Source organism: Dipodomys spectabilis, unplaced genomic scaffold (genome assembly GCF_019054845.1).
Source record: "Dipodomys spectabilis isolate Male_0828 unplaced genomic scaffold, ASM1905484v1 ptg000081l, whole genome shotgun sequence".
Classification (NCBI taxonomy): Eukaryota; Metazoa; Chordata; class Mammalia; order Rodentia; family Heteromyidae; genus Dipodomys; species Dipodomys spectabilis.
In genome coordinates, this window is record NW_024870758.1 from 17,216,783 (window position 1) to 17,239,379 (window position 22,597).

Genomic DNA, 22,597 nt, shown 5'->3' on the forward strand with positions numbered 1-22,597 from the left:
TAAGACCCAAAGACCTTACATGAATCTCAATATGGGTGGCCAAGTTGTTTATAAAAGCTTAGCCATTTGTTTTAGTCACAAATAATAAATAGTATTAACAACTTCTACGATATTATAGGATGTTATTACTTGGTTTCAAACAATTACATAGTTGAAAAAAAACCCTTAAAATTCATTGAATTTCATTCCATTTTAATCATGTAATAATGGATTCAACAAAAAAGACTAGTGTTTTGGACCAAAGCACTCAGACTGTTTTATGTTTCTTTGAAATATATTTCATTGTTAGGTATTATAAATGACAGGAAAAAGTAGTTTGAAATTAAAGCCAGAAAATAAAGGACATAACCTCATTATATCCTTTGGCTATGTACTGTAGCTCATCTCTATATTTTGCTTTCTGTGATGTAAGTCTTAAATACAGGTTTTAAACCATGTGAATGGTATACCCCCACCTCCAGCCCCACCCTGGGATAGGCATATCTGCAAATCTGTCTACAGAGGCACAGATGCCCTCCCACTCCCCAAACCCTGAACTTTACGTACATCACTCTGTAGTTCATAGGCCTTCTTTGCCTGGATAATGTCGTTTTGGTCAGGTAAGCATGTCCAGTTATGCAGGTAGTTGCGATAATCCACGTCACTGACTAGGGTCTGGCACTTCTTGGCTTGCACTACCCCCATCATGTCCACTGGGCTGCTGTACTTGGTCTTCCACTTCTCAAAGTCCTTCTTGTATTCCCTTTCACTGTGAATCTTCCCCGCATGGATGGCACACATAATCCTGGGGTCATCTTCAATGCTCTGGGCTCCAATGTGATGACCTTTCTGTTTCTCATAGGCTTCCTTGTATTTGTACTAAAATACCCAAAACATAGGTTTAAAAATCCAGTCTTGGGACCAGGCTTATGCTGACAGTGTGAAATGAATAAGAATTTCATACCTCAAACATTTTGACACCTCAGAACAAGTTTTTTTTTTTAACTATCTAACCTTTTATGAGCAAGGAAAAAGTCTTGGAGGGTAGAAAGCAAGACTAGGAGCATGCAAGTACAGAGCACAGCCCATCAGCCCTGTGGTAGGTTGCTCAGCACTGTGGAGATCAAGGGAGCAAGAGGGAAGGAGCTCACCTCACTGGCAATGTCCCTGGAGGCCTTGGCACTTTTGATGGAAATAGCATCTGCTCTCAGATCATAGTCCTTCATCTTTGATTCATCCCATCCTTTGGTATAAAGTTTCTAGGCAGAAGATCAAACAACACAGAAAATAGAAGTGTTTTAAGAACGTTAACAGGTCAAACTGTTAAGGTACAGAAAAACATTTTAATAAACTTGTAAAAGTCTTAAACAACAACAGAAAAAATTTCTTACATGGCTGATATTGACAGAATTGCTCTTGGCTAGCAGGATTTCCGGGGTATCTGGCATCACGTGGATGGAGGCCTTGTCAGCATCCCAAGCTTCTGTGTACAAATGCTATGGGAGGGTGGGGAGGAAAAACTTCCATTAAAGCCAATAATGGCTTAGTTAACTATATATGATCCTTTCTTGGTTATTTGGAGTGAGAACAAAAAAGTAGTGGAGAACAAAACATGGTTACATTTAGACTGCTATACAATAGGTTCAAAGCTAATATAAAGCAATATAGAGAAATGGTATAACAGCTTAATCATAACAATAAAGTTATTTTTTAAATCCAGAGGTCTAATGATCAATTCTTTTCATCCAGTGAATCAGAAGCTTATTGTTAGGCTCTCCAAGGACAGAGCTGGGTCACACAGATATGATATGATAAAGACTGCTATAAGCAAAAAGTCAATCTCAAGTTCAAACAGCTGTGTGATCTTCAGAAAGGTACTCTGCACTTCTTTCCTATGGAGGAGACATATATATATATATATATATATATATATATATATATATATTCTTTGTTTAGTAGTTAAAAATGCTTTTAATTGTTATTATAAAGGTGATGTACAGAGGTGTTATCTTAAGTCAGGTAAAGAGTACACTTCCTTTTGAGCAATGTTACCCCTTTGCTCACTCTTTCCCATTTTTCCTCTCTCATCCCCACTCACAAGTTGTAGTTCATATAGTGTCTAGTGAGTAAGTACCACTGCTGCATTTGTTCACCCTGTGAGGTAGTTTTAAAGATTAACCATATGTAAAAATGCCTGAGCCCTAGGAAGTCCTCAAAAGTTTTTTTTAGCACTTCCTAGAATTATTATCTTTATTGTTATAGTTGGTAGGTATGGTGTAAAACAGTATTTCTGGAATTGCATATCTAAAACTCTGCAGTTTGCTATCTGAGGGATAATTTCCTATTCCATTCTAAACACTCCATCTCACTGCCCCATTAGTTGGAAGCTACTGAGATAGAGGTTGGAAAATTCATTTAAGTTTCATCTAAAGTGTGCATATTAAGGGCCTGAAGACTGCATAAAAATAGACAAGTTGATATGATACTGAGCAAGGAAGCGATCATCTATTTTGGGTTACAAAATGGTAAACAACAATAGCAATCTACTTTCACATGTAGCTTTCCAATCCTATGATGGCAAAACAAAGCAGATAACTAATTTGAGTTGGATACTGGCTATGCCATAAAATGCTGTTCGTTGCATGATATATTCCTTACTGATGGGCAGAGCAAACCAGCTCCCTGGGTATGCTTTGCTAAGAGGAATGTATATGGAAATGTAACACGTGTGCATCTCCTGATTGTAGCTGAAGTGGGTATATACATCATTCAAGGCAAGTCCTCTAAGCTATGCTTTCATACTCATGCAGAAAACTAGAGGGCTCAGATTGAAAAGAACAGAGAGAGCCAACTAAAATTCATACAGATGCCACGGGGAAGGCCTGCGTGGGAAACAGGCCCACCCCATCTCCTTTCTTCAGGGCCATTTAGGGCACTCTTTACCTGACAAGCCAAGTTGATTGAAGGCACAGCTGGCAGCAGGAAGCCTCTAAGGACTCACCTTGCTCATTGTCAGGGCATTATTCTTTGCCAGGACAATTTCTGGGGTGTCTGGAATGCATGTAAACTTGAGCTGGTCCGCAGGCTGACGATATTTCCTATCACTCAAGATTTCTCCAGCTCTCTTGACCTTCTCCACCTCCAGAGAGCCAATAGGAACCCATCCAATGCCTTTCAGCCACTCCAGATCAGCCTTATAGACAGCCTGGAAACAAAGTAATGTTAGACATCTGTAGACACTGTCTAGTCATCCTGATGTCTGCCTTTAACACATAGAGATAATGTATAATTTTGAATCTTACTTGTATACACTTTTGGAAGATACACAGGATTGCTTTATTTTGTTGAGACAGAGTAGACAAAGCCTTGTTCCTGACAACAGCCAATATGTGCTTTTATATGCTAGCATTAGGGCTTGCACTCAGTACCACAAGGTATGTCTAGCTAATGGCTGGTGCTTTACTACTAAGTCATACCTCCTCTCTGGCATTTTGCTGGCTAATTGGAGATGAGTCTCATGCAATTTTCTGCTTAGGTTGCTTTATCTCAATCTTGACAAGTCAACCTTCTAAAGTAGCTAGGATTATAGGCATGGGCCATTGATGACTGGCCAATATTTTCTCTACTAATTTAATTTCTCTACTAATATAATTTCACTGGTATTCAACCACTTTAAGGAACTTCCTTGCCTGGCTCCTGAAACAAGGTGTTTATTCTTTGCAGTGACTGGCTCCTTCAATTGGAAATCAAATTGGGAATACTCTGTTAGAATACAGAGAGCTCCTATCTTAAGGTAGTCATCACACACCAATCATATGATACACAAAATAGATGAACCATATTGACTGAACACTTGTGAAGTAACGTCTTCTCTGGAGACAACAAAAATGACAAGCTTCTTTCATCATAAGACTCTAGGTACATGATTCTAAGTCAAAGTATACAGATATTTTCCTTCTTATTTATCTAGTTCCAAGTTCCTTTTCTTGTCTCAAAATTCAAGTATAAAAGCTGGATACTGGTGTCTTACGTCTGTAATACTAGGCTACTCAGGAGGCTGCCAGCTGGGGCAGGAAAGTCCATGAGACTATTATCTCTTATTAATCACCAGAAAACTAGAAGTGGCACTGTGGCTCAAAGTGGCAGAGTGCTAGCCTTGAGCACAAAAGTTCAGGAACAACACCCATGCCCTGAGTTCAAACTCCATGATTAAAAAAAAAGACATTTAATGATTTCATTTTCTTTGCTGAATTTAAATAATTAGAGATTTTTTCCTCAAAAGAACAAACAATTCTTTTTGTAGGCTCTTTAGAACATTTTTTTTTTACAATACCACTACTTTCATCATTTTCCAAATATGACTATTTAGTCAGAGCTTGGTTCAAACAAGAGGCCATAATACCAATAAAATATTGCTTAAGTTGCCAAAGGAAAACCTACTGGTAGATAACTCAATCAATTCATTTGGAGAACAGGTTTGCTTATACCAAGAACTCTTTGTTGTTGGTGGTCATGGGGCTTGAACTCTGGGCCTGGGCACTGTCCCTGAGCTCTTCAGCTTAAGGCAAGCATTCTACCACTTGAGCCACAGTGCCACTTCCAGTTTTCTGATGGTTAATTGGAGATAAAAGTCTCATGAATGTTCCTGCCTGGGCTGGCTTTGAACCATGATCCTGAGACTTCAGCCTCTTCACTAGCTAGGATTACAGGGATGAGCCACCAGCGTCTGGATTTGTGTGTAGAATTTTAAAGATAAGCTTACATAATTAGAAGCTAAAAATAGCTCAGCAATGGCCATCTGCATATGGAAAGCTGAAGAACTTGGTAGCTGCTCAGTCAAAAAAACAATAATAATAAATTCAGAACACAGGGCAGGGAGTAGTGATACAGCACCAATAGAGGCTGAAGACCTAGAAAGCTCTGTGAAAGGTGATGACTCCTGTGAGTCTGTTTTGAAAGGATGAAGAAGCTGGAGTCCGGTTCATGAGTCATGGTAGCAGAAGACATCCATAACGACCTAACTTTTTTTTTAACAATTTTTTTTCAAGGAAGACGTTATTGGAGATTAAACTCAAGATCCATTGCATGCCTGACAAATGTTCTACCTTTTGAGCCAGACCTCGGCATGTTTTGTTTTATTTTGCTTCTGAGATAGAGACTTGCTAACTTTCTTGCCTAATCTGGCCTCAAGCACTTGATTCTCCTGTCTCCATTTCCTGAGCAGCTGGATTGTAGGTGTAAACCACCATTCCAGACATTATTTTCATTAACTTCTAACTGAAATATAGCACTTCATTCAATTATTGGCCTAGGCCATGGATCATAGTAGTATTAACACTAACGTGCCTTTGTCAACAACATCCTATTTCCATATATTACTACAAATGCTGCTGACATCTTAAAATATTTACAAAAAAGCTTTTCTTTTAAACTATTTACCACTCTTTGTAGCTAGTTATTATTATATGATTGTAATTCCTCACTGTGTTAACAAAAACAAATATGCTACTGAATCACAAATTTGGAATAATACTTTCAGAACTATATCTAAATATGGTTTTCTTATGACAACAATGTGTTTATCTTATTTTATGTATTTCATAACATTTTCCTGAGAAAGTATCCTGGGTGTTACCAAACTGCAGAAAGATTCTGGGGTGCATACACACAAAGTAGAACCTCTTTCTAAAGCTGCAGATGCATGGCTGAAGACCATGTTTAGAGAAAGACCTACTTACGTCACTCTGCAGGTCATAGGCCTTCCGAGCCTGAATGACATCATTCTGATCAGGCAAGCAGGTCCATTCATGGAGGAGATGCTTGTAGTCTATGTCGCTTACAAGGATCTGACACTTCTTGGCCAGCACTACCCCCAGCATGTCCACTGGGCTGCTGTACTTGGTCTTCCACTTTTCAAAGTCCTTCTTATATTCTCTGTCACTCTGGATCTTGGCCACATGCATGGACCACATCATCTTGGGGTCATCTTTAATGTTCCGGGCCCCAATATGGTGACCAACCTGTTTGCGGTATCCTTCCTTGTACTTATACTGAAGAAAGAAAAGGAATATTCTTTTTATTATTTTTGTAATCATTTATTTGTATTTATTTGTATTTTCTACATTATCATAAAGAAACAAGGTAAATATCATCAACTCCTATTATAAAGTAGAACCTGGTAGCAAGACTAAGCCTAGACTAGAGAGCTTATTCTGAATATTTCCCTCTTTTCTACACTATCCAGTGTATACTGAATTCCTTTATAAGGTAAACCATTTTGTATAATCTACAGAGCTTTTACTTAAAAGACATGGTTATTTTTTCCTGAAAGTTTTTGACATTAGGAATACTTAGGAATAAAATTCTTCTTTTTAGCCGGGCGCTGGTGGCTCACGCCTGTAATCCTAGCTACTCAGGAGGCTGAGATCTGAGGATCGCGGTTCAAAGCCAGCCCGGGCAGGAGAGACCGTGAGACTCCTATCTCCAATAAACCACCAGAAAACCGGAAGTGGCGCTGTAGCTCAAGTGGTAGAGCGCTCGCCTTGAGCTGAAGAGCTGAGGGACAGCGCCCAGGCCCAGAGTTCAAGCCCCACGACCGACAAAAAAAAAAAAAAAAAAAAAAAAAAATTCTTCTTTTTAGAGTTCATACTGAATTTCTTGGTCAAGGATGTATTAGACATTTAAGTAGAATATATGTCACCAGGAAATAGCTCCCTTACTGGTCTGCCAATGTAAATGAACTTTCACAAGGAGACAGTTATGCCTTAGGTTCAGACTCTGATTTCCTTTTTCTTTTTAAATTCAAGAAAACGGCATCCTGGTCCATTTTACCATGAGAAGATCATAGAGTGACCCTCTTTCTCCAGCTTACTAGCTAGAAAAGGCTTTAGTAATAGAATAAATGTAAATCTAAGGTGTTAGGTCCTTACAGAATAAGTCTGCATTTGTGTCCTAAAGAGGCATGGTACACAGAGAGGATATGGGCACCCTGCAGATGTTTCTCATGCTAAAGGAGTAAAGAGTCCAGTTGGTATTGAGAAAAGCCTCACTTCCCAGGCTGTTCTTGAATCCTATGAGAGGTATGTTAGTAAGAACACTTCACCGATGGGGCTGGGAAGGTGGCTCAGTGGTAGAGTGCTTGCCTTGCATGCCTGAAGCCCTGGGTTCGATTCCTCAGCACCACATAAGCAAAAAGAAAAAAGCTGGAAGTGGCGCTGTGGCTCAAGTGGTAGAGTGCTAGCCTTGAGCTGAAGAACTGAGGGACAGCGCGACAGCGGGACAGTGCCCAGGCCCAGAGTTCAGGCCCCATGACCGGACCGCCCCCCCCCCCCCCCCCCCCCGCAAAAAAAGAAAACTTCACTGATAGCTACAAAGAACTAAATAAAACTAATACACATCCATCATCCTGTCTTCTTTTTAATGTCAGCACAATTGCACAGAAGTAATAAGAAGGAGTTTACAATTATATCACTTGATTTGCTAGTGGCATCAATTTCTAACTTCATAACATCTGGATTAGCTACTGAGCTAATTTCCTTTTTAAAATTTTTAGTTGTTATTATAAAGGTGCTATACAGAGGGATTACAGTTACATAAGTCAGATAAAGAGCATATTTCTTTTTGGATAATGTCACCTATTCCTTCACTCTTTCCCAGTTTTTCCCTCCTGTCCCCACCCACAAGTTATATAGTTCATTTTCAACACAGTGACTAGTGAGTACCACTGCTTCATTTGTTTATCCTTTGTCCCTCCATTTCTGTGTGAGGCTAATTTCTGAGGCTCAAAAATAAAAGTGTTTTCCTATCTTTGAGTAACATACAATGGACATAGGATTCAGTGCTGGCCTCCCTTCCTTACATTCTTCCATCTTTTCCTTTGCATTTGTACATTGGGGAAATCACTAAGGGAATTTAGACTTGGAGAGACAACAGAAATTCTGGCAAGAAAAACTCTGAACAGCTGCCATCTATACCTCTTTGAGTAAAGAATGTTTCTTTCATTGGAAACAAGAGGTTCTTATTATGTCTGTATGCAGTTATATCTAGTTTTTTCTGCTTTAGTTTTCTGTACTCCTCATCTTGTATATAAGCTTAGCTGATCCATGGAAGGGAAGGGAATCATAGCAGTACAAAGGGTGAACTAATGCAACAATGGTACTCACTAGACAGTATGTTGGAAATGAACTTTACAACGTGGGGAGGAGGAAGAGACCAGTGGGAAATAGTAGGCCGGAGAAAATGAGGGAAGGGGTAACTGTGTTTAAAAAGAAATGTATTCATTACCTTACTTATGTAACTGTAAACTCCTTGTTCATCATTTTTAAAGTAAATTTAAAAAAATTAAATAATAAAAAAGAATGCTTCTTTCGAAAATAGTCAACTTACGTCACTAGCAATATCTCTGGAGGCCTTGGCTGCTTGGATTGGAATGGCATCAACACGTAAATCATAGCCCTCCTTCTTGGACTCTTCCAAAGCAAGTTTATAGAGTTTCTGTGGAAAATAGTCATTAGCCCTTTCATAAAACATGAAGCTGGTTTTTTTTGTTTGTTAAAATTTTCTCTGTCCTCATTTAAACTACTGAAAGAAAAGCACCAAATTAAGTATTCAGGTGGGTTTATAGATAACTGTCAGAGATGCTCAAGAATTTGCAGACATATGTTCTAAATGTTATCATTTTACAGGCATAAACTGAAAAAGTTCAGGGGGATATCAACATCTGGTTGTCAAAACTTTATTTTGCCAGACAATGCATGTGAAAACCAATAGTTTACTATTGTCATCATAATGTAAAAGAACTGCCATCTTAGGGCTGGGAAGGTGGCTCAGTGGTAGAGCGCTTGCCTTGCATGCATGAGGCCCTGGGTTCGATTCCTCAGCACCACATAAGCTGAAAAAAAAAAGCCAGAAGTGGCACTGTGGCTCAAGTGGTAGAGCATTATCCTTGAGCTGAAGAGCTGAGGGACAGTGCCCAGGCCCAGAGTTCAGGCCCTCTACTGCACCCAAAAAAAAAAAAAAAAAACTGCCATCTTAATACTAAAGGTAGGCCAAGCACCAGTGGCTCATGCCTATAACCCTAACTACTCATAAAGCTGAAATATGAGTACCATGGTTTTTGAAGACAGCCTGGACAGGAAAGTCCATGAGACTCTTATCTCTAAATAAACAGCTAAAAGCTGGAAATAGAGATTTGGATTAACAGGTAGAATGCTCGCGTGGAGCAAAAAAAAAAAAAAGGCTAATGGGTAAAGAAAATAAAGTGCTAAAGACAGAAAGAATAGGACAGTGTTTCAAAAAAATGGAGTATATTTGATTTTTATGAAAAATGCAATGCTCTGTCCTTATTTCTCCTCACAATGAACCATGACCTGTATTTAGACTTTGAGTCATTGTCTTTATGATAATAGTGGTCCTGATAGAGATGACTAGATAATTGCTTTCCAATAACATTGAATGATAATCAGAGCATACTGAAGGAACAAAAGAACTCATAATAATTTGTAATAACTTACTGAGTTATCCCACCTTGTACCTGTTTATTATAGCTGTTGAATAGGCTATAGTTGTACCTCCATATCTATAAGGATTTGTTCCAGAAAACCACCTCCCATACCAAAATCCTCAGATGTTCAAGTCCCTTATATAAAAATGGCATAGATGGATAACCTACACATGTCCTCATCTACAATATATATCATCTCCAGACTACTTGTGATACCTAATATGATATAAATACTAAACAGCTGTTATACTGTTTTATCTAGGCACTAACAACAATACTCTCTACCTGTTTAAGACAGATGCAATCTTCTCAATATTTTTGACCCATGGTCGGCTCAATCTGTGGACATGTGATGTAACCTGCACATAGGGGTAACCAAGTCTAATGACCTAATAATATTCATAATGGCTACAGGAAAATTTTAAGAGTATTATTACTATTAGAACATTTCTCCACAAAAGCATTCCAATTCCTGACAGCTTATTACTAAAAGGCTGGCCTGCCATTGGAACAGTTATAGGCATTTACTCTGCTTTTCATTACTCACATCACTATAGTTTATCCGGTTGAGTTTGGCTAACATGATTTCTGGTGTATCAGGCATGACATGGATAGTTTTCTTGTCATTGTCCCAGGCTTCAGTATATAAGCGCTGTCAACAAAATGAAAAAAAAAAAATCATTTGACGTTCATAGATTTTTGTCAGTCACCTCTCTTTTTTACGGAGCAGAAATAAATTTATTAAAGCTCTATAAATTCCTTCTTTTGTTCCTTATTAAATTCTTTAATTCTTTAGTTGTTAAAGAATTTAACAGCTTTGAAAAGTATAATTGGGTTGTAGTATCAAAATATGTTTGGAAAGAATTATCTCATAGCAGTCTTTTTTTGTTGTTGTTGTTGGTCATGGGGTCTGAACTCTGGGCCTGGGCACTGTCCCTCAGCTCTTCAGCTCAAGGCTAGTACTCTACCACTTAAGCCATAGCACCACTTCTGGCTTTTTCTATTATGTGGTGCTGAGGAATCAAACCCAGGACCTCATGCATGCAAGGCAAGCACTCTATCACTGAGCCACCTTCCCAGCCCCTGTCATAGAACTCTTCACATTAGTTTAATATTTTTAAGTATTGATAAAAAACTGACATTTTTGAAAGTAACATAAGCTTTAGAATGATCTTCAAATGCAATAGTTTTGTTGGAATTTTTACCTTGTTCTCTGCTTACTTCTTATTGCTAATGGAGGAGACTCTCACCTTATTCATATTTATTGCATTGTTCTTGGCCAGCACCTGCTCCAGAGAGTCAGTAATACTTGTAAATTTCAATGTGTCTGGACGCTGACGGTAGATATTATCACTGAGGATCTCTGTGGCCCTCTTGGCTTTAACAACTTCCAAGGAACCAATTGGAACCCAACCAATGCCTTTCATCCATTCCAGATCTGCCTTATACACATTCTGAAGATCAACAGAGAAGAACTATCTATTAATTACTGCTTCCGATTCATGAAATAAAAAGTACTAATGAACGGACAGAATTCCTAGCATGGTCAATCACTCATCTGCACAATATTATTATTAAGTATATACATATACATTTTTAGAAATTTTTTGTTATAGAGGATTTCATCAAGAATGATAAAAGCCTTATTAATTAATTAATTAATTAATTTTAATACCAGTCATGGTGCTTCAACTTTTGGGTCTGGGCACTGTCTCTGAGCTTCTTTTGTTCAAAGCCAGCACTCTATCACTTGAGCCACAGCTCCATTTAAGCTTTTTTTGAGTAGTTTATTGGAGATAAGAGCCAGCCCCAAGCTGGCTTCAAACTGGGATCCTCAGCCTCCCAAGTGTCTAAGATTACAGAGTGAGTCACCAGTGCCAGGCTTGAAAGCCTTTTTGAAAGACACGGTGCTGCCCTTGAGTGGATCACAAGATTTTTACACAGGAGCAATATTTCATTAGCCTTTGGAAAAATGTGCCTCATAAAACCATATGCACAGGCCAATGATATATGAGCACTGCAATCACAAAACTCTCTTGCCTTAATTTTCATCTTAAAGATTTATAAAAATTAAGAACAAAATATACTAAATATGAAAAGGAAATGTGCTATCATAAAGATACTGTGTATTTATTTAATTTATTTTACCATGCCAATAGGGCATGGCAGGTGTTAAGTATTCAATGATTGGATTTAAAATAAACACAAACCAAGAATGTCTTAGTTTTTTCTTGTTAGTAAATATTAAATGTGACCATTTATTAAGTAATACAACATAATGCACTTTCCATTCTTTCCATACTATTCTGCTAACACACATACACTTCCAGCTCTTTAGACAAGTTGACAGAGCTATAGTGTGTGTGTGTGTGTGTGTGTGTGTGTGTGTGTGTGTGTGTGTGTGTGTGTGTATGTGTGTGTGTGTGTGTGTGTGTGTGTGTGTGTGTGTGTGTGTGAGTGTGTATGCTATTATTAGGGTTTTAAATCTAGGCCTAAATGCTGTCCCTCAGTTTTATCACTCTAAGTTGGTGCTCTACCACTTGAGTCACAGCTCTACTCTATTTCTGGCTTTTTGGTGGTTAATTGGAGATAAGAGTCTCATGGACATTATTGCCTGAGCTGGCTTTGAATCATGATCCTCAGAGCTTAGCCTCCTGAGAGTAACTAGGATTACAGGCATGAGCTACCAGCTTGACAGTGATATACAAATTGTATTTGATTCCAAGAAAGCCTGAATGACTAAAAAAATACATACCTATATAGAATTAATAATATATATTTCCTTCTTTGCATATAACTTTTAGAAGGGAAAACATATTGAAACATATTACAGTATCTCCAATGGAAACTCCTTTCAGACATTGTACATTGCTTGAAATATACAGATTCCAGTCCCTTGGCACCAATCTAGTGCCAGTCCATTGGCACTGGAAGGCAAGCCTCTGACCTTTTAGCATGAAGAGCCAGCATTAGGGATACTCACATCACTCTGGAGTTCATATGCTTTCCGTGCCTGAATGACATCATTCTGGTCAGGCAGGCAGGTCCATTCATGTAGAAGATGTTTGTAGTCCACATCACTGACCAAGGTCTGACATTTCTTGGCCAAAACAATACCAAGCATGTCTACTGGGCTGCTGTACCTTGTCTTGTATTTCTCAAATTCTTTCTTGTACTCACGGTCGCTCTGTACTTTGGCAATGTGCAGGGACCACATCATCTTGGGGTCGTCATGTATTGCACGGGCACCAATGTGGTGACCCAACTGTTTACGATAGGCTTCTTTGTATTTGTACTGCAAGAGCAAACAGAACATAAGGAAGAGGCATTGAGGGCTGGTCCCTGCTGTTTTTTCTGTAGGATGCTTTTCTCTACAAGCCTTAATTAGAGGTTTTCTCAGCTGAGCTGCAGGAATACTACACATTGGAGAATGCTTACTCCTGAAGCCTTTGGTGGTGTGCTTCTTAACACATCTTAACTGAACTCTATGACAATGCCTTACACATGCCAGAGAATCATGTCCTAGCAACAAGTAATAAAGCTGCAGAATGAAAGGGACAGGCCAATCACAGAGACAAGCAATGACAGTGCCTCAGAAGTTCTCACATGAGTGAGAAACGGGCACACACGCATTTACACGGCTCATTAAAATTGTTTTTTTTTTTTCCTTTTTTTTAAGGATAGATGAAGAAATAGTTTCTTCTATAATCCAGGAAGGGTAGTTTAAAAATGGGTAATTTTTGTGATTTAATGGGTATTGAATTTTAGTTTTGCAAGATAAAAAAGCTGAAGATCGATTACACAACAACCAATTCTTGCCTAGCATCTTTGCTTTGAGTATATCCCAAGCAGAGCTCATGAGAATTTAGGACTCACTCAGTAGATGTCCATACAATTGTGAGACATTCACTTCCACTAAGCAGAGGCCAAAAGACATACACTGCAATCGAGACATGGATACCCTGAGGCCTGTCATCTTTGGCAAGGTATCTACTGACTTAAGTCCCAACTTATTTGCCTATGTGACAGAGGGTGTTAAGGTGGATGATGACTAAAGAGACTGCCTTCTAGGTTCCAGTAATGTGATTCTCTAAGCAGGTGGCTGGCCCAACAGTCAATAATCAGTGACTGGATCAATTCTTACATCACTGGCAATGTCCCTGGAGGCCTTGGCAGCTACGATAGGAATGGCATCGCTTCTCAAGTCATAGCCTTCTTTCTTGGCTTCTTCCATGGCCTGGCGGTAGAGGCTCTGAGGAGAGAAGTAGTAGTTTTTAGATGGAGAACTCACGAATTTGCTCCCAAACTTTATTTCTGTCAAAAATAGAACATGGACGTTACATGTTTGATGCATTTTTAACACCACAGCTTCGCCTTCTAAAACTCCTTGTAGATTTTAGACATTAAATTGATGACTCTTAATTTTTTTTATTTTTTTTAGCATTTGCTCTTTTCATAAAACCATCAAGAAATTCTGCTGCAGTCAACTCCAAGCTTGAATGAGGAACAATTTTGTTATGTCATTACCTGACGAGATATACCACCACCACTAGGGAAATGTGTCCATAATGAAAGCAATGCTGAACTGCTGCTTCTGAGTTGCTCTGTATATATTTATTTGCTCCCTCCTCATTTGTGTCATCTGCTGGAAATTGTTAACAGGCCCAGGGATAGCAGGTACCAGCGATCAGTAAGTCACAAAAGCAACAATGCTAAGGTTCTATTTGTTTCTATTGTCTTTGCACTGAGAAAGCACCAGTGCTGGATGCTATAAAAGGGCAGACACAGACAGACGGCAAAACATGAGGGTGTCTTGGGACATGGTCTGAACCATACTTCAACAAATCATCAACACCAATATTCTTTAGCCTTTTTCTAGCTTTAAACAAATCTGTTTTCAACAATGTTGACTATTTCTACAACCTTTTAAAACATGAAATCTAAAATAATGGCTAATATTGGTAGTCAATAATCAAAACAAGGTTTTCTTCAGAAAATGTTCTTTTATACAAGCTTTTGCTATGTAATCAGGCTGGCCTAAAACTCACAGTACTCCTCTTGAGTAGTGATACTATAGCAATGCACCACTATGCCCAGAAAAATATAATTTATAAAATAAATTTTGAACTTAATAAATAAAAATGTATTGGATATCTTAAAGAGATTTTTAAAATTTTTTATTTTATTGTAAAGATGCTGTACAGAGAAGAAGGTAATGAGTACATTAGTTGGCTACCATTGTTACCCTCTCCTTTGTTTATCTCCTACTATCCCTTCCCTCGCCCACATCCCCTAATCCTCCCCCATCCCCAAGTTGTAAGATTCAATTTTCAATATAGTGTCTTGTGAGTATCATTGTTGCAATGGGTCATCCTGTGTCCTCGTTCCAGCATTTTGTTATCCCCATCTCCTCCCCAAATTTCATAAATGTATATACATGATGCAGAGTACCAAAATCAAGTACAGTGACAACAGGGATATACCATGGGGGAAGAACATAAAAAGAAACCAAAAAAAAATTGCAGAGTACATTAAGAACAACAACAACAACAACAAAGAAAAACCTCTTGTGTCTATATCTTGAGGTTCACTTTGCTTAGCATCATCTTTTTTTTTTTTTTTCAGTTGTGGGGCTTGAACTCTGGGCCTGGGTGCTGTCCCTCAGCTTTTCAGCTCAAGGCGAGCACTCTGCCACTTGAGCCACAGCGCCACATCTGGTTTTCTGGTGGTTAATTGGAGATAAGAGTCTCACGGACTTTCCTGCCTTGGCTGGATTTGAACCTCGATCATCATATCTCAACCTCCTGAGTAGCTAGGATTACAGGCCTGAGCCACTGGTGCCTGGCTACTTAAAAAGATTTTTTATGATTTGAAGGAGCTCATGGTGCATTGATTTAAAAAGATTTTTATGGCACAGATTGGTTAGCAATTTTGTTCTTAATTTTCTCATTTATGCTCATAGTAACTACTGGGACAGATATACCTTTTTTTTCTTTTAAAAAATAGTTGACATAATCATACTCAGTACAATATATCTTAATATATGTTTTTATATTTTTAAGTGCATATTTTGTTATTTTGGAAATTTTCAAGCCTATAAAAAATTATAAGAATGATACACTAGGGCTGGGAAGGTGGCTCAGTGGTAGAGCGCTTGCCTTGCATGCCTGAGGCCCTGGGTTCGATTCCTCAGCACCACATAAGCAAAAAGAAAAAAGCTGGAATGGTGTTGTGGCTCAACTGGTAGAGTGCTAGCCTTGAGCTGAAGAGCTGAGGGACAGCGCCCAGGCCCAGAGTTCAGGCCCCATGACCGGACCCAAAAAAAAAAAAAAAAAGAATGATACACTGAAGATCCAACTGCCAATTTATACACATTTTTGTCATATTTTGTAGCACTCTCCTGCTCTCCATCTTTATGTGTTTATTACCTATACTTCTTTTTTATCCTTCTTCCTCTCCCACTCTTGGTAATGGTACTTGGATTTGAACTCAGGGCCTGTGTTTGCTGACTTTGCTTGCTTGGCTAGTGCTCTACTACTTGTGCCACACCTGCCACTGGATTTTGCTGATTAATTTGGAGATGAAATCTAGTAAACTATTTTTCCCTAGCTAGCTTCAAACTGTGACTGTTCAGGTCTCAGCCTCTTGAGGAGCTAGAATTATTGGCATTAGCACTGGTGCTTGGCTTTTACTTACTTTCGATTGTTGAACTAATTAAGAAAAAAGTATAGACATGAAGGTTGCTTATAAATGCTTCATCTTGTATCTCTGAGAATAGTTTACAATGTTATTGTCTACTAAACTGTGATTATTTAGAGCTTTTAACCAAGTGTTTAAACAGTGTCTTTTATATCCATATAGAATTCAATTCAAAAGTTAGTACAAGTTCCAGTTTTTGGTCTATTTTCTCTCCTCATCTCTATATAGTGCTTATCCTATTTTAAGATGATGGCAAAGTGTCTATGGAAGGGGGAAGGAGGCTTGAAAGGCAGAAGTACTTCAGGCAGCATATATAGGTGGAAGTTGAAGGCACTTTAATCATTAGGGCTTTATCTTTCTTATTTGTACTGTTCAGATACTTTTCAGTAAACACAAATCTCAAATGTAAGAAAACTTATTAAAAAGAGTGACAAAAACAAAGTTAAATGATGCATTTTAATGCCCCATTTAAAATTATATTGAGTTAAGAATGATGGACTAATATCTGAATTTTAACTATGGTACAGAGGCATTAAGAGATGCTATTGTATATTTTTTATTGTAAAAATAGTGTACAGAGGGGTTACAGTTATAGGAGTAAGGTAATGAGTACATTTCCTATCGAGCATTGTTGCCTCCTCCGCTATTGTATATTTATAATGTAGATTATTAGGCTATGATAGTTTAATATTCTTTTTAAGGTAATAGTTTATAAGAAAATGTTGAAGTAAAAATAAGAATACATTGAGTATTTTCAGATAAAATCCAAAGTTTTTTTTTTTTACATTTCCTTTATAACAGGGAAACCAAATACTTCATTTATTATAATTTCCTATTGCTGCATAAATGATCAAATATGTCTTCAAAGTATAAATGGAGGGAAATGTGTTCAAATCACTCCCTTGTTCCAGGCCAAATTTCTTAATTCTTTCAACATTTAGAGGAGAAATATTGTTTCAGATAGCATAATTATCATTATCTTCGAGGCAATATTTTAAAGTTTATTTAGTATGTTTTTTTAATTCAGGAGAAGTAAAAGAGGTAATAAGGCTGCAAAAGGAAAAAAACAGGCATTTTTAAATTTATTTTACATTTATGGAGTAAAGTATGGGATCCAGATACCATTAACAAATATCTTGAGAAGCAAAATTCACACAGGCCATTCTGAAACCTAACCTTCAGAAAACAATTCTTAGGAAATTAACATAATCTTGCAATTTTAATGAAAGTAAATCTAGCTGGAGGTTTTTGAAATTAGCAACAACAAAAAAATAAGCCCATTATCCTCTTGGTAGTCTGAAAAGAAACCCTACCTCAACACGAACTTGAGGTAAGTAAGAGAGCGGCTTAAGAGCTTCTGGTATAGTCTAGAATAGAAGCCAACTCCATCTGTTTTAGTTTAAGTCAGACTTCTCTGGCGAAGTGAATCTCACAGAAAGATTCTATAGCCAAAAGAAAATTGCTCATTCCAAAGAGACTGAAGCTAAAGCCAATCAGATATTTATGACTTGCTTTATCCTTGGGTCTGTTCTGCAGTGTTGAAAAAAAAATCATACTGCTTTTATTTTATTTGTCAAGGTTACACAATAGAAGTGTGCCACCTAATTAGGCCTCCAACAGGCAAAAGTAATTAAAGAGGAATACAATAAATTTGACTAAATCTTGAGAACAAATATCTAAATTTTCAAATGCTGTCAAGCCCTCTCCGCTCAAAAATAAGTCTGCCAGCTGACATCAAAATGTAAGAAATCAGGATTCTTAAATTGATAAGGCAACTTCTTGACTTAGGAGTGATTGACTAAGGCACAAGTGCATTTTTTGGACTGCAAAGCTTATTTTTTCTTTTAGACTGTCATTAACCAATCAATTTCAATGACAAATTTAGCAAGATTAATACAGGTCATCAAAGAACTTTTTTCATAGTCCTTGACCAATGTGAAAGAATCCTCATTTCAAGCTGTGAACCAGCAGCTTATGCCTAACATCCTAGCTACTAGGAGGTTGAGGTCTAAGGATCACAATTCAAAAGCCAGCCCAAGTGGAAAGTCTGTGAGACTCACATCTCCAATCAAATCATAGAAAAATCCAAAATGGTGCTATGGCTCATGTGGTAGATTGCTAGCCTGAGCACTCTAGGGATAGTGCCCAAGCCCAGAGTTCAAGCCTCAGGATAGGAGAAAAAAAAATCTCATTTCAGTTCTTGTTAATAAACCTCAAGTTACTTTGAGTATATTAAGCCAATATAAATCTTCATTGTGACTTGAGAGTAAAGAGAAAAAAAATAAAGTTTATTAAGTGAGTATTTTGCACCAGTCTCTTTTCTAGGCATATATATTTCACTTCACTTTGTCATCACAAAAGCATTTCAAGTCAAAGATTTTTTTCCCACTTTATAATTGAGGCAATTAAGGACATGTTCATATAGAATAATTTTCAAACAAGTTCTAAATTGATAAATAGCAATAGTTGTCTTAAACTAAAATGACCACATAGTTCAGTCATTAATATTTAACTATTAGGAATTTTTTCCTCTTGTGGTGTAGGCACTCTATCTACCTTTTCCTCTGTGTGTGTGTGTGTGTGTGTGTGTGTGTGTGTGTGTGTTGGTCCTGGGGCTTGAACTCAGGACCAGAGCTTTTCTTGCTCAAGGTTAGGGCTCTACCACTTGAACCACAGTTCCACTTCCAGCTTTTGGTGGTCAATTGGATATTAACAGTCCCATGGACTTTCTTGTCTAGCCTGGTTTTGTATTGTGATCCTCAGATCTCAGCCTCCTAAGAAGCTAGGATTATAGGTGTGAGCCATTGGTACTCAGCTATCTACCTTTTTTTGTTTTGTTTTTGTTGTTTGGGGTTTTTTTTTTTGCTGGTCATGGGGCTTGAACTCTAGGCCTGGGCGCTGTCCCTCAGCTTTTCAGCTCAAGGGTAGGGCTCTACCACTTGAACCACACTGACACTTCCAGTTCTGAGTGGTTTATTGGAGATAGTCTCATGATAGACTTTTCCTGCCTTGGCTGGCTTTGACCACGATCCTCGATCCTCGATCCTCGATCCTCGGGTCTCAGCCTCCTGAGTAGCTAGGATTATAGGCTTGAGCCACCAGTGCCCAGCTTCTATCTATTTTTATTTTTTTCTACCTATTTTTAATATAATGGTATCTATATTCAAAGTAAGATAATGAGTATCAAAATAAAACTAAGCTGGAAAAGGGTGATACTGATGCATTGTATCCATAAGCTGCTTTGTTAAATGGCAACTCCTTTGTACAACTAAAGGTGATTATTTAAAAACAGAAAAAGAAAATAAAGCCCCCAAGCAAAACTAAACTAATTGGTCTATACAATGATTCAAATTCCTGACTCTGACATTCCTACATTAGCAAAGATGGATAGTGGCCACAAGAAACAAAGAAACCAAAGGGTCTTACCTCACTGTAGTTTATTTTGTTCTGTCGTGCCAACATAATTTCCGGTGTGTCTGGCATAATATGGATCTGGGTCTTGTCTTTGTCCCAGGCTTCTGTGTATAAGCGCTGTGAAAGATGAGAAGGTTAATGAACTAGAAACAAAATTTTGTTATAAACCAGAGTGTTTCATGCAAGCGGTCCTGGAAACACTGACAGCCAGCCTCTGCTACCTGTGCTGTGTGAGATAGACATTCTTTTCAACCTTGTTGATTTTATGGTTTACTGTAACTAAATGAAAATGTACACTAAGGAAAAACATGTAAACATAAAACAAATACATGTGCATTATGAAGTCTCCCACACCTGTATTAAATTAAAGGCATTTCCCAAGCATGCTCATGTATCCATGTTGGCTTCAGTAACAAATCCTTCCTGTGATTTTGTTTGATGGGGCTTGTTAGTTACTAACTGAAAATATAGCTGGATATGCCATTTCTAGATTTTCATCATATTTATTTGTTCTATGCTCCCATAGATAGGTACCTAGGAAATAAAGCTTGATATCAAGCGATGTATAATGCTAAGAGACTTCAAACAATTTGAGCCCTAAGCAGCTATCCTATGCATAGTGGGTATTATACAAAAGATACCAAAGCAGAAATTCTCCTGCTTGTATTTGGAATGCTCACATAAAGCAGTAGAGAACTCAACCAGGTCATTATTTTTTAATAGCAATTTAATTAGATGAAATAAAAAACCTAACCTAATCATAATCATTCATTCAAAATGACATACAGGCCTGTTTTATTTTCCCCTAGGTTGGGAGCTCACCTTGTTCATGTTAAGGGCATTGTTCTTGGCCAGCACCTGTTCCAGAGAGTCCGTCACACTGGTGAACTTCAGCTTGTCCGGAGGCTGGCGGTAGATGTTATCACTCAGGATCTCTGCAGCTCTCTTGCACTTGACCACATCCAGAGACCCAATGGGGACCCAGCCAATGCCCCTCATCCACTGCAGATCAGACTTGTAAATGTTCTGCAGAGATAGAGCACAGAAGCAAGTATTACGGAAGTTGTTATATCAAGTGATTTAAAAAATGCAAGTGATAGAAAAACTTAAACTTTATTGTCCATGCCTTAAAATAAAAGGAAAATTGGACTTAATCTCAAGATACTGCTTTTTTTGGTGTGTGCCAGTCCTAGGGCCTGAGCATTGTCCCTGAGCCTTTTTGCTCATGGCTAGCACTTTACCACTTGAACCAGGGCTCCACTCTTGGATTTTTTTGAGTAGTTTATTGGAGATAGGAGTCTCAGGGACTTTCTTGCCTATGCTAGCTTCAAACCATGATCCTCCAATCTTAGTCTCAGTAGCTAAAATTACACTGTGAGCCACCAGAGTTCAGCTCTGAATTATCTTTTTTAAGTCAAATAAGGGGCATTAAAAATATGAGGAACAGAGACAAGACAGGGCAACCTTTTGAGGACTCCAGCATGAGACTAATGTCTATGTATTGCTATGCATCACTGCCATGAGTCTGGTTATCATGGATCTCAGGCACTCACATCGCTCTGGAGGTCATAGGCCTGTCGAGCATGGATGACATCATTCTGGTCCGGCAGGCACGTCCACTGGTGCAGGTAGTGTCTGTAATCCACATCACTGACTAAAGTCTGGCACTTCTTAGCCAGCACCACCCCCAGCATGTCCACTGGGCTGCTGTACTTGGTCTTCCACTTCTCAAAGTCCTTCTTGTATTCCCTGTCACTCTGGATCTTGGCCACATGCATGGACCACATCATCTTGGGGTCATCTTTAATGTCCCGAGCTCCAATGTGGTGGCCTAGTTGCTTGCGGTAACCATCTTTATATTTGTACTGAAAGAAAAGTGGTGTTTCAAAAACAAAAAAATGAATAAAGTGAAGAATTTAATTACTTAAAAACTTCATTGTTTTAATATTGTTAACTTGAAGAGAAATGGAATATCGAAATATCTCAACTTAACTCTTTAACCTAAATTCTGATTAGACTTCACAACAATAATCTAATGGGAAGATAGGTCGAATTACATAATCTTAGGGCTTGCAGACCTAAGTTACTGGAAATAAAGGCAGCAACACTTTTCAGAAAATGAATCATTATTGGTTTGATGTATTTTCCTCATCTTGTGCTAGTGAAATAACCAACCCAGAAATCTTTCATGTATGTGATTTTGGGAACATTATTTCCTGAATCAGCAGATAGCATTTCCTGGCTACTTAGCCCTCCCATGCGCCCTCCCATATATGGCTCTGATAACTTTCTCTGGGTTATTAGAGTCCTTGAAATTGACTGGACCTTGTCTCTGATCCTCAAGCCCTGCTCTGTTGGAGATCAAATTAGGCTGTGTTCTGCCTACAATTCCTTAAATGAAAAAATAAACTATAACTGAGCAGGAGAACATTTTATTGGTGGGATAAAAAAAGCTGACTCAATACTTTCTCTCTAGGCAAGACTATCACATACATCCTAATATATGTTTACATTGGTCTAAATTCTCTACCAAAGAAGCCACTTCTTTCAGAGACTGCAGAAATCTCAAGTTCACCATTCTTTGTTTTGGTTGTCTTTGTATTTTATTTTAAAAGAACTGAAAAGGGAGGATATCAGATGAGCTTTCAAAGAAAAGGTGTGCAAAAATACAGATTATGTTTTGGGTAAAATGTGAATTTTTCCAGCCTGTGCTAAAGCAGGTCTTCACTGGTGTTGAACCAATGTGTGGAACCAAGCTATGCCTAATAACTATTCTAATAGTTCCTTATTTCCATAAGGCTCCATGCTCAAAATATGAAGGTAAATTTTCTACAACTATACATATTAAAAGCATAGATTTGGATTCAATTTTATATCACAGTTAAGATACTTCCTCCCCTATGAGAGCTAGATAATTTTGAGTTAAAATAGGTGTGTTTTTTTAAGTAAAAAAATTGATTAGAAAAAACAAGTCAATGTTGCTATAACTGGCATCTGGATGGT

At 38.1% G+C, this 22,597-nt stretch overlaps 1 protein-coding gene across 2 annotated transcripts in view; it reads right to left on the reverse strand.

The window, feature by feature from the left end:
* The window catches only part of Neb (nebulin), a 212,847-nt gene that overhangs the window by 93,856 nt on the left and 96,394 nt on the right, over positions 1-22,597 (reverse strand). For both annotated transcript variants that reach the window (XM_042683487.1, XM_042683485.1), the window contains 13 exons: positions 21,148-21,459; positions 20,417-20,620; positions 19,607-19,711; positions 13,626-13,733; positions 12,465-12,776; positions 10,732-10,935; positions 10,029-10,133; positions 8,365-8,472; positions 5,718-6,029; positions 2,981-3,184; positions 1,371-1,475; positions 1,131-1,238; positions 547-858 (listed from right to left, as the gene is read on the reverse strand). In XM_042683487.1, the coding sequence (XP_042539421.1) occupies positions 547-858; positions 1,131-1,238; positions 1,371-1,475; positions 2,981-3,184; positions 5,718-6,029; positions 8,365-8,472; positions 10,029-10,133; positions 10,732-10,935; positions 12,465-12,776; positions 13,626-13,733; positions 19,607-19,711; positions 20,417-20,620; positions 21,148-21,459 (2,499 nt within the window). The remainder of the gene's footprint in view (positions 1-546; positions 859-1,130; positions 1,239-1,370; positions 1,476-2,980; positions 3,185-5,717; positions 6,030-8,364; positions 8,473-10,028; positions 10,134-10,731; positions 10,936-12,464; positions 12,777-13,625; positions 13,734-19,606; positions 19,712-20,416; positions 20,621-21,147; positions 21,460-22,597) is intronic.